The 12,348-nt window shown below is 46.8% G+C and overlaps 1 protein-coding gene across 10 annotated transcripts in view; it reads right to left on the bottom strand.

Moving 5' to 3' along the window:
• The window catches only part of akt3a (AKT serine/threonine kinase 3a), a 378,634-nt gene that overhangs the window by 248,325 nt on the left and 117,961 nt on the right, over positions 1–12,348 (bottom strand). For 6 of the 10 annotated variants that reach the window (XM_085979837.1, XM_085979815.1, XM_085979816.1 and 3 more), the window contains one exon: positions 11,343–11,468. The exons of 1 other annotated variant lie outside the window; for it this stretch is intronic. In XM_085979837.1, the coding sequence (XP_085835963.1) occupies positions 11,343–11,468 (126 nt within the window). Of the gene's footprint in view, positions 1–11,046; positions 11,200–11,342; positions 11,469–12,348 lie in introns of those variants that run through there. 3 more of the 10 variants (XM_085979822.1, XM_085979831.1, XM_085979827.1) reach the window with 2 other exon arrangements.

The following is a 12,348-nucleotide window of genomic DNA, read 5'->3' as shown; positions in this document are numbered from 1 at the left end:
CACTCAGCAGCAATAATCCCAAACTCCTCTTTAGAACATAAGAATTAGGAGCAGGAGTAGGCCGGTTGGTCCTTCAAGCCTGCTCTGCCATTCAATAAGATCATGGCTGATCTTCTTCCTCATCTCCACTTTTCTGCACTATCCCCATATCCCTCGATTCCCCTAATATTCAAAAATCTATCTATCTCTGTCTTGAATATACTCAACTGAGCCTCCACAGCCCTCTGGGGTAGAGAATTCCAAAGATTCACCACCCTCTGAAGAAATTTCTCCTCATCTCAGTCCTAAATGACCAACCCCTTACTCGGAGACTGTGACTCCTGGTTCTAGGCTCCCCAGCCAGGGAAAACATCCTCCCTGCATCAACCCCGTCAAGCCCTGTAAGAATTATGTATGTTTCAATGAGATCACCTCTCATTCTTCTAAACTCGAGATAATATAGGCCGTGTCTACTCAATCTCTCTTCATAGGGCAATTCCCTCATCCCAGGAACCAGTCTGGTGAACCTTCGTGCACTCCCTCTATGGCAAGTATATCCTTCCTTTACTACCTACTGCCTCTTTTATACTTCCTTCCCACCCCTCCCCATACATTCCATTTTCACCACATGCTAGATGTAAGCAACCATGGACTTTTGTTTCAAAAATCAAGGCCCGATGTTTGCCTACCTTTGCCTCCTCCAAACTTCAGTCATTGTAGTTCCCTTCCCTACCTAGTGTCAATACAATCTGTAGCTGCTCCTCCATCTTCCTCCTGCCAGCCTTCAGCAGACTCATTGTTTCCATGAAACAACATGCCAGCTTGATCAACCTTTTTCTATTCCGACTCCGGATTATCCAACTTCCCCTTTGTGGCCCCGTGCTTGCCATCATCCTCCTCTTACCCCCAGGGATTTTCCCACCCATTTCAAAATTGCGGTCATAATTTCCCCTTTGAAATGTCTACCCTCAACTCCTTTGCGTTCTCACTACTGCTAAATCTCTAACCTTTCTATCCAGCTTCCTTAAAACCACCAATGCTATCCAATGTGTTCTTCACTATTAGAGTCCTGCCAATTTACTCATCAATCTGACCACAGCACGGAGACCACATTCATCAAAGTCAGCAATGACATCCTATACGTCCGCAACGACAACTCTGTCCTCTTAATCCACCGCAAACTTCATCAAAGTCAACAGTATTAGCGATTTCATCTTCTACCAATTTTCCTCTGTGGTACCATTCCAGTCTGTCCCAACACGGTAATGACATCTCCAACAGTTTCTCCTCTCATACCTGCATCACCACCTTCACTGTGCAGCAGGCTTTTGGCCTTGGCTCCCTCATAATGATCATCGAAATTCTACTTCTCAGCAGCCTCAGCCCAAGAAAGCAGTCAACCACACTATGCATGCCAAAGATACCTCTACCTTTCTGACTGTTGCTATAATATCTATTATCTATCCAATATCAGGTCCTGGATAAACCAAAATTTTCTACAGCTCAACAATCAACAATACTTGTTCATCTGTGGTCAGCACTTATGTGCCTCTGGCCTCGACTTATTCAATCTCTCTGGTTGCCTGCTCAAGATGCACTTGGTGATGCCCAGCTCTGGTGTTTTGTTTAACCTGGAGAAAAGTTTTAAACCCAATATTCAATCCATTGCCAAGTCCAGCTCCTGAATACTGCCAACCCCGACATGAGACCCGCTATTGTTGAAACCCTCATCAGTGTATTCATAATCTCAAGGATAGATTTATTAAATGCTTTCCTTGGCAGTCTTCTCCATCTCCATCCTGCACAACTTCAACTAATCTAGAATCCTGAACTTGAATCCTTGTTAACAGTCCCTCACATTCGTCACCTCTGTCCTCACCGAGCACTATCAGACCCAGTAAATTGATTTCCAAGAACATTTACCTTACACTCTCACTCCACTGTGTCTAGGAAACCTTTTGCAGCTCTTCATTCGCACTCTACATTCCTGACACTAGCTTGTTGCCCACTCTCTCCACGCCACCATTGGAAGACAATCGACAACAAGGTGAGCCGAAGATGGATGTACCATTTAATGAGGCACATCAATTTTACCTCGTCACACTGTACATCAGCTTTTGCCAGATTATAAAACAAAAAGCTGGTAGAATTGTAGCCAAAACTCCTAGGGGGAGGAATTCGGTATCGCCCCGTTTGGGGCGCAATTATTGACTGGGCGCAAAGTTTAGCGCCTGGCGCTAATTATCGCCTCCGACTGCAAACTTGGCTTTTATCGCCCCTGGAGTGGTTGGAGCGCTAAATCAGGCACTACACACACACCTGTCTTAAGGCGCAAAGGCCGAGGAGTGAGGCGCTACCTCAGAGTGCTGGCGAAGCTCAGGTGATGTCAGTTAGCAATGGAACACAGACACACTGGCGCCGGCCAGTTCTTAAAGGGGAGGGTTGATCTTGCTCTCCAGCCACACCCTGCTCATTGCAGCCTTGAATCTCGTCATGAGCAGACCTGTGCCTGAAATCTTCAGCCAAGGACTATGGAGAAGGTCAGGGAACCAGCTCAGCACTTCAGCGACCAGGCCTTGGAGGCTCTGGTTGGCGCGCCGAAGAGCTGTACTGTACAGAGAGTGGCAGGAGGCCATTGACGGGCGACTACAGAAGAGTGTGGAGGGAGGTGGCTCATCACGTCTCCTCCAGGAGCATGGTGCCCAGGACCAATACGCAATGTCGCAAAAAGTTCAACGACCTCACTCGGGTCATCAGGGTGAGTGGCTGTTTTTCAATACCTCTCCATCCCTCCATCTCAACCTCACTAATGGCCAGAGGGTCTTAAAACCCCAATGCCCAACACAAATCTAAGACCTATGGCCATCTCACAAAACACACATGCACATTCCACACCTTGCATATATTAAGGGCTATTCAACTATGGGAGGCACATCAGGCAAGCACATGGCTGCATATATACCCAGACACCGTCCTTTTTCTTGCAGGCCAAGCTATCTCACAACCGGAGACAGCAGCAACGGACGGGTGGAGGGCCGCCTCAGCTGCAACCCCTCAGCGATCTTGAGGCGCGCGTCCACAGGATTGTGGCAAGCCAGGTGATCGGTCCCGTCGCCCCTGGAGAGGGCAACCCCGCTCGGGACAGCAATGGTAAGGTCATCAGCTTCCTCTCCTCTCATCCCACTTGTCCCTCAACACCAGCCTTTCACACTTTCAAACCAACTTACTAAATCGCACCACTCCTTCCTCCCTTACTGCCCCCCTGTCCTCACGCTAAAGCCACTCTTGTACCTTCCTGCTTTCAGATGGTGATTCACCAGCTGAGGAGACGGGCCCTCAAGCAGCCAGTGGGAGCGAAGCCGCAGGCGAGGAGGAAGAGTAAGCCGGAGTCTCAGCGCCAGTGTCTCCCGAGGAAGCCCATGCTCACACTGGGACCACGTCTTCCCTGGAGGGGAGCAGGGGGGGCGGGTCTGATGAGGGTGAAGCTCCGGGACCCAGCAGGCTGCAGCAATGTGATGGGGGTAGGGAAGCTCGGGGGTCGGGAAGCTCGGGGGCCACCTCCCCGGAGGGAGAGTAGGCCAGTGAGTCCTGCTGCACTGGACACAGAGGAGGAGCGGCTCATTGCTGAAATGAACACCCAGGCGGTGGACATGCATACTCAGTTCATGGGTGCAGTGGGAAGGGTGCCCGAAAGCATTGATGCACTGGCAAGGAGTGCAGAGCACTACGCTGCAGCACAGGCGGATGCCACGCAAATGCTTAGTGCTGCAATTCAGTCACTGGCTGCCGTGATCCAATCTCAGACTGCTCTCATGCAGTCTCAGATCGAGTCCACGCAAGCACGGACTGCTGCCATCGTCGCTGGTTCGGCCACATTGCCCCGGGGCTCTCACGGCGCCGCAGCAGGCCAGCAATCTGTGCTCCAGCAGATTGCTCCGGATGCTGAGGTGCTGCTCCGAGGGAGTGCCAGTGTGTCGGTCGAGCAGGGAGGTGCTGTGTCCCCTCAAGATGACAGCATTCCTGCTGCCACCACTGTCACTTCCCCACTGCACTTGCCACCACCTGTAGCCCAGACTGCTGCCACCCATGCAGAGTTGGTGTAGTCTGCAGCCGGGTCTTCCAGGCCCAGAGCTGGTCAAGGCCATCCTTCAAGGGAATCTGTAGTCTCAAGATCTGACATTCAGCAGCCTTCCACCAGCCTTGCTGCAGCCACTGGGGCCCCATTACAGAGAAGCAGTAGGGTGGGAAGGGGGCAAGTGGGCAAGGGAAGGAAATCACCCTTGAAGGGCAAAAAATAGGTGGTCTCAGGAAATGTTGGGAATGTTTTTATTAAAGGCAGAGGTTCATCTGATAACTGGTTCTCACAACCTGGATATAATGGCCAAAACACTAAACAAAAGTTATGTTAATGATTTTTTGTGTCTGTTTCTATTAGTTTCTCATGAATAAATGACACACAAAGAGTTTGTAAAATAAAAAAGTTGTTGTATTCAAAATGTACATGTTTGGCCTTTGGAATCATTGCTGCCTTGGCCGGCTATAGGGGTTGCGGTTTGCTTTCCACCATGTTGTTCTCCATGCCAGAAGCCATTTCCTGAGTAGGGGCCTAGAGCGGCTTATCAGTCTTTGACGGGCGGCCCTTGCAGTTTCAACATTGTGGGCCTCCCTCCCGCCTCAGTGCTGCTGCTGTTCTTTCTCCTCCTCCGGTAGTGCACCAAGGCCTGGTGGCATTGGCTGGGTCCTGAGGATTGCAAGGTTATGAAGAATACAGCAAACAACTAAGAAGAGGGAGACTCGCTCAGGCGAGTACTGCAGGGCTCCTCCTGAAATGGTCCAGACAGCGGAACCGTTGCTTGAGCACGCTGATCGTCTGTTCAATGATGTTCCTGGTGGCGAGATGGCTCTCATTGTACCGCAGCTCAACAGGAGTGTTGGGGTTACGGAGCAGTGTCATCAACCAGGTGCAGATTGGATAACCCTCGTCTCCGAGGAGCCAACCACTTGGCTGATGCGCTGCCTGGAAAAGCTCTGGCACACCAGTCTGGCACAGGATGAAAGCATCGTGGCTGCTGCCAGGATAGCGGGCATTGACAGAGTATCAGCTGTCTGTGGTCACACATCAACTGGATATTTAAGGAGTGGAACCCCTTGCGGTTTCGGAAAACCTCTGCATTCTCATGCGATGCCCGCAATGCCACATGCGTGCAGTCAATGGCACCCTGCACCACGGGGAAGCCCGCTATCCTCGCAAAGTCCAATGCGCGTTCATGCTGTTTGGCCCGGGTCATTGGGAAAGAGATGTACTGGCGTCTCCTTTTATAGAGGGCATTTGTCACCTCACAGATACAGCAATGGACTGCAAACTGGGAGATATTGGCAATGCCCCCAGTAGCTGCTTGAAAGGAGGCGGTGGCATAAAAATTCGGAGCCACTGTGACTTCACTGCCACCGACAGACGCCCTGGTCCTCAGTTGAGGCTGCAGATCTGTCTGCAGTAGGTGGCAGAGCTCCGTGACCACCACCTTGCTGAAGTGCAGCCTGTACAAACGCTGCTCCTCAGACAAATTAATGTAGAAGAATTGTTCCCGGAATACCCTGGGAGGGTACGGTCTCCTGTGCAGAGGCCTGTTGGCCCTCCTCCCTCTGGTCATGATTGCCACTCTCTCTGCGGGCACAGGACGGCGCCCTGAATCAGTGCAGCCCCCGTAGTTATATCGTTCTCTCTCTCTCGTTCTCTCTCTCTCTAGGAAGGGGGCACCACTCAATATCCAGACCGGGACCTTACATGCTCGACTGACGTCACGATCTGCGGGCGCAGGAGATCGGGGCGGTAGAGTTTAGTGCCGCCACAAAAACACTGGTCAATTTCGTGAGTGGCGCAAACATCACCGCGCCTGGGCGCTAGCTGCGTTGCGCCCTCTTAGGGCGCTAATGGGAGGCGCTAAGCAATAGAATTTTTTTCCCCCTGAATGTGGTAGGATATGCCTAGAAACACTAAGGAGAATGAAAATGGAGCCTCCACCATTTCCATTCACTTGTGCAATGAAATACAGCAATTTACAGTAATGCTGGTAAATATAGCAGATGGCAGGAAGCTACACACATTTGCAATACTAAAATGAAGGACACTATCCAGGATAAAATTCCAACTGGCATATACATACAGAATTTAATACAGCAATGGATAAGGAGCAAAATTGAAGGCTAAATGCTATATAAATATACTCTCAGGATGCATGCTTTTCATAGTCATTTTATGCTGACCAGTAATGGGCTGACCTTTGTCATAATGCCAGGAAGAATGATTAAATGCAAAGCGTGGATCTGGTTGTAAACAAACAATTAAGGACATGTTGCAAAATAAATATTACAAATGCCTTTGGATGGGCAATCAAACTGAAACCAGTAGTTTACAAACACAATCCTGGACTGCTTCAAATCCATTAGTAGATTCTGGACAAACTAAACTCCATTATTTGGGGATTTTAAAAAAATGCTTCATCTGTAACATGGATGGAAGAGATGATTTTCTGTCTGGCGAGGGATCTAGATCTTCAAGCTCCAGTGATGAATAAAACCAACATACAGTTTGCTTCTCTTTTCTAGTAAGAATGTACCCGAATACCAGAACAGCATAGTCTAGCAGAATTTTCTTCATTAAATAGTTAGGGGAAGAAAATTGAACAGCAGTACTGTATTTTGTTTTCTTTGCTGATAGCAGTCAAGGAAAATATTGCTCATTATAAAGTTTCCAGTACACAATTGCAATTAAAATTATGTTTAAAATTGTAAACATATTTGAAGAGATTTTTATTTTCCCTCAGATTCCCATTGTGTTGTGACTTTTCTACAAGGGAAGACTATATGCGCATCAATAGGGTAGATTTTGGCATACCTCTACTTAACTAGGGGGACATTATTTTTCTTTCTTTAAAAAAAAGCAAGTACTTTTGGTAAAGTTTGTTATGTGGTAGTTTACGGTTATGGTCGGTTACTGACCCAAGGTACTTTCACTTCAATTAGATATCAGGGTCTGTTATTTGTGCATTATATTTCCTAAACTAAATCATCTCAACAAAAGTTTGCACAATGACTACATAATCACAACACTCATTGCATGCATGTTAAACCGTCCTCCACAATTAAACCAATGCAGTCCAAGAAAACATCAGGAACACAACTGCACAATTCACATAGATCAAGAGAGGCAAAAACACATTCCAGTATTTCTAAACTTAGAAAATGTTTCACATTTTGGGGATTAATCCTACATATTTAGCCAAATAGTGATGTTAGTTGATTTATGCTAGAAGAACCAGATTCATGCTTTACTTCTCTCCACGGACGTTGCCTGGCCTGCTGAGTTTTTTCCAGCATTTTCTGTTATTTCATGCTTTACTTATCCTACATATCTGCAGATTTTTCAAAACACAGAAAATTCACAGTTATATTAGTAACAAAACAGCTCAGCATGCTTCTGAGTTTCAGGTCTGATCCAAGCAGGCGTAGGAGGCAAAATTAGGTAACATGGCCAAACAGGTAGGTTTAAGGAAGCTTTTAAAAAAAGGTGGGAAGTTGATGTGCTGATGGGCGAAAAGCCAATTGAAGTCAGTGAAGAGCAGTACTTTATGCAGGAAGGGATGTGGGCAACAGAATCTTGGATGTTGTTTCTGGAGGGTGGAGCTTGGGAGGCCAAGGAGGGCACTGAAAATATCAAGTCTAGAAGTGACAAAGACTTCAACCACTTATCCTGTAGCACTGGGATAAGGAAGGGAAGAGAGATAGAAGTGAAAAGTTTAAAGACTCGTTGGCGAACTGGATGTGAGGTTTAATGTACAGCTCAGAAATGAGCCAGACACCAAGGTTATGCATGGTCAGATTGAGCCTGGAGTAGGAAACTAGAAAGTGAAGTGAATGGTATGAAGAGCTAAAGTGTAGAGTTTCTGGTGGGTATAAATAGGATGGCTTTGGTTTTTCTAACACTGAGCTGCAGAAAGTTGGAACTCATACATGATGAAGTAAGACAGTCAGACAGCACAGCAACATGAACACCACTTGGAAGAAGCAGTGAGGGTAGCAAGGGCACAGAATGTACGCTGGGTGGGGGACTTCAATGGTCATCACCAAGAGTGGCTCGGTAGCACTACTACTGATCAAGCTGGCCGAGTCCCTGAAGGACATAGCTGCCAGACTTGGCTTGCGACAGGTGGTGAGAGAGAACCAGCACAAGGGGAAAATCTACTTGACCTTGTCCTCACCAATCTATCTGCCGCAGATGCATCTGTCCATGGCGGCATTGGTAGGAGTGACCATCCCACAGTGCTTGTGGAGACGAAGTCCCATCTTCACACTGAGCACACGCTCCATCGTGTTGTGTGGCACTACCACCATGCGAAATAGGATAGTTCCAGAACAGATCTAGCAACTCAAAACTGTACATCAATGAGGCGCTGTGGGCCAGCAGCTGCAGCAGAACTGTATTCCACCACAATCTGTGACCTCATGGTCCGGCATATCCCTCACTTTACCATTACCATCAAACCAGGCGAACAACCCTGGTTCAATGAGGAGTGTAGAAGAGCATGCCAGGAGCAGCACCAGGCGTACATGAAAATGAAGTGCCAACCTGGTGAAGCTACAAGACAACTACATGCATGCTAAACAGCATGCTTTGGACAGAGCTAAGCAATCCCACAACCAACGGATCAGATGAAAGCTCTGTAAGCCTGCATCTAGTCGTGAATGGTGATGGACAAAAACAACTAACGGGAGGAGGAGGCTCCATGAACATCTCCATCCTCAACGATGGCAGCAAGGTGATGTAATGTGTTGTCGACAATGCTATCAAGTGGCACTTACTCGCCAATAACCTGCTCGCCAATGCTCAGCTGGGTTCCGCCAGGACCACTCAGCTCCAGACCGCATTACAGTCTTGGTCCAAACATGGGCAAAAGAGCCGAATTCCAGGCAAGGCAAAAGTGACTGCCCTTGACAATCAAGGCAACATTTGACAGAGTGTGGCACCAAGGAGCCCTAGAAAAATTGATGTCAATGGGGATCAGGGGAAAACTCTCCACTGCTGGAGTCATACCTAGCACAAAGTAAGATGCTTGTGGTTGTTGGAGGTCAGGAGGCCAATCAGCTCAACACCAGGACACTGCTGCACGAGTTGCTCAGGGTAGTGTCCTAGGCCCAACCATCTTCAGCTGCTTCAATGACCTTTCCCTCCATCAGAAGGTCAGAAGTGGGGATGTTAAATGATGATTGCGTGGTGTTTCGCAATTCCTCAGATAATGAGGGAATCCATGCCTCCATGCAGCAAGAGATGTACAATATCCAGGCTTGGGCTGACAAGTGGCAAGTAACATGCATGCCACACAAATGCCAGGCAATGTTCTCCAACAAGAGAGTGTCTCTAACCACCTCCCCCTGACATTCAATGGCATTACCATCGTTGAATCCCCCACCATCAACATCCTGTGGGTCACTATTGACCAGAAACCTAACTGGACCAGCCACATAAATACTGTGGCTACAAGAGCAGGTCAGAAGCTGGGTATTCTGTGGCGAGTGACTCACCTCCTGATTCTCTAAAGCATTTCCACCATCCATAAAGGCACAAGTCAGGAGTGTAATGGAATACACTCCACTTGCCTCGTTGCATGCAGCTCCTACAACTCGAAGTTCAGGGCAAAGCAGCCCTCTTGACAAGCACCCCATGCACCACCTTAAACATTCAATCCCTCCACAATGGGCGTAACATGGCTGCACCGTGTACCATCTACAAGATTCACTGCAGCAACTCGCCAAGTCTTCAGCAGCACCTCCCAAACCTGTGATTTCTACCACCTAGAAGGACATAGGCAGCAGGTGCATGGGAACACCAGCACCTCCAAGTTCTCCTCCAAGTCACACACCTTCCTCACTTGGAAATATATTGCCGTTCCTTCATCATCACTGGGTCAAAATACTAGAACACACTACCTACCAGCACTGTGGGAGCACCTTCACCACACAGACTTCAGCAGTTCACAAATGCGGCTCACCACCACCTTCTCAAGGGCAATTAGGGATGGGCAATAAATGCTGGCCTTGCCAGTGACGCCCACATCCAGTGAATGAATAAAATAAAGAAACTGTGGTATCCAGGATAATGGAAGCAAGGTGAAGCACAGCATCATCGGCAAACGCATAAATTTTCACCCCATGCTTCCCAATTAAGTTGGCAAGTGGCAATATGCAGATCAGAAATATGACTGGCACAAGGAGAGAATCCTGGAGCACACCAGAGGTGACCATATGCGCATTGGAGGAGAAGGCACTACAGGATATGTGGTGGCTACAGCAAGGTAGCTAAGAAAGGAACCATGTCGGGAGTGTACCATGAAGGATCAAGGGGGAGTCACTCTGGAGGAAGATGGTGTAGTTATCCTCGTCAAACTCCAGAGAGATTAAAGAGAGTTAACAGCAAAATAGTCAGTCACACAGAATATTATTAGTGACTTGATTGAATCCCTCCTTTTGTCTTCCTGCTCAAACAGGGAGTAGTGGATATGGAGATGCTTAGTGGTGACATGTTTCAGTACCTTGGGCAGAAAGGTGAAGTTGAAGATGGGGTGATAACTGAAGAGCACAGAGGGGGCAAGGGAAACCTCTATAAATATATATTAAAAAAAGCATAGGTGATTACATAAAAACATAAGAAAAAGGAGTAGGCCGTACAGCCCGTCGAGCCTGCTCCACAACATTTTTGAAAGGTGGAACGGGGTTGGAAGGAAACCGTACCTGAAGGAAGGGAGCACTGGGCCAATAAAAGATAGAGGAGTAGCTATGAGCAGAGTCAAAGGAGATCAAGTGAGCATAAAGTGAGTTTCACATGACAGGAGTTTGGGGAGGACTGGGATGGAGATATGCTAAAAGTAAAGAATGTTGTGGCATTGGAACAGGAGCCGGGGGGGGGTGATCTGCAGCAACCTACGTACTGTATATGGCTAAAGGGAAAGAAATGTCTAGGGGGTAGTAATTTTTGTTCATATTACTGTAAAGAAAAATGATAGCCTCACTTACAATTTTAGGAAACCATCATTGTCAAATGAAGAGAACACCACACATTTCTTCTATAAAAAGGAGTCCTTTGAACAAAAATATTCTCCCTCTAGACTTTCCTTCCCCTTTAATGCATGAAGGACAATAGTGGAATGCTCTGTCCAGTAAAAGCACCTTCAGAAATTTGAATAAAACAAACCTATTAATTTAATACAAATTAAGGAATTTGTTAAAACACAAAAATCACATTGAGGTAGTATTACACACACACACACACACACATCTGGAAAACTAAATACGATTGTGCAAAGACTTACTTGCCACTGAGAAGTTATTTAAAGGGTATGGTAGATCTGCATCTTGAGGCTTCTCCTTATATCCTATGAAGGATCCATCTGTCTTCAATAGAAAGTACCTTGGTCTCCAGTTTTTGATATATTCCCCTACCAGAAAAAAAAAAGAGTAAAAGATACTAAGCAACTTTTCGGAATCGAGTAACTCAAATAGATTATGTCCTATTTCCCATTCCATAAATAAAATTTACAAAAAGATATAGCCTTTTTCCGAAATGGAAATGTTATTAAAAGGAAGAGAACCACAGCCATTCAAAGCTGGACTTTATTACTAAAAATTGACAGAGGGCTCAACGAAGTAAACTTTTATAGCACATATTCAAAATGCTATAAAGAGGTAACTTCGAGACTCCTTACAGTCTCAGTAGATAAATGCTGTGGTACTGAAGAAGGCTCGATTGCCGATATGTCCTAAGTTAGCCCATCTCCACCAGTGGAAGCCTCACAATTGGCTTGGACTCTAATTGCCAGGTCCCACTCAATCACAATTCAGTGGCACTACTGAAAAGTGCATGGCAGGTGAAGACAGAACTGGGCTTGGCGGTCATGTGCCCCTCCCCCCACAATCTACTTGTTTGCCAGCACTCCGTGTCAATTCACACATGAACAGTAAAAATTGCTACATTGAAGAGGGGATAAAATTGGAGGAAAATAATGAAGAGTCTAGTACTGAGTTATACCAGTTTGCATTTATAAATTAAGTTACTTAGAAAGCAGTCTAGTTCAAAACCTGCACGTTCTACATCAATATTGTCCAATCGAAATCGCTGGCTAGAGGGACACCATTTTAGTCACATGCACTAATTTCAGTAGAAAATGCCTTACTCACAATACAGGTAATTGTACTTCACGTGTATATTTACTTAACATCTACCACCATTTGGTGCAACATTTTGCAGTCTCTCACTAAAGCTTGGAATGGAATTTATCAGGAACAGCACATCTTAGTGCAGTTTCTGCAGTACTCTGG

Source organism: Somniosus microcephalus, chromosome 3 (assembly GCF_052327205.1).
Source record: "Somniosus microcephalus isolate GS21.2 chromosome 3, FLI_Smic_1.0, whole genome shotgun sequence".
Classification (NCBI taxonomy): Eukaryota; Metazoa; Chordata; class Chondrichthyes; order Squaliformes; family Somniosidae; genus Somniosus; species Somniosus microcephalus.
The sequence above is the reverse complement of the archived record's forward strand: the minus strand, read 5'-3'. Positions and strand labels throughout refer to the sequence as shown.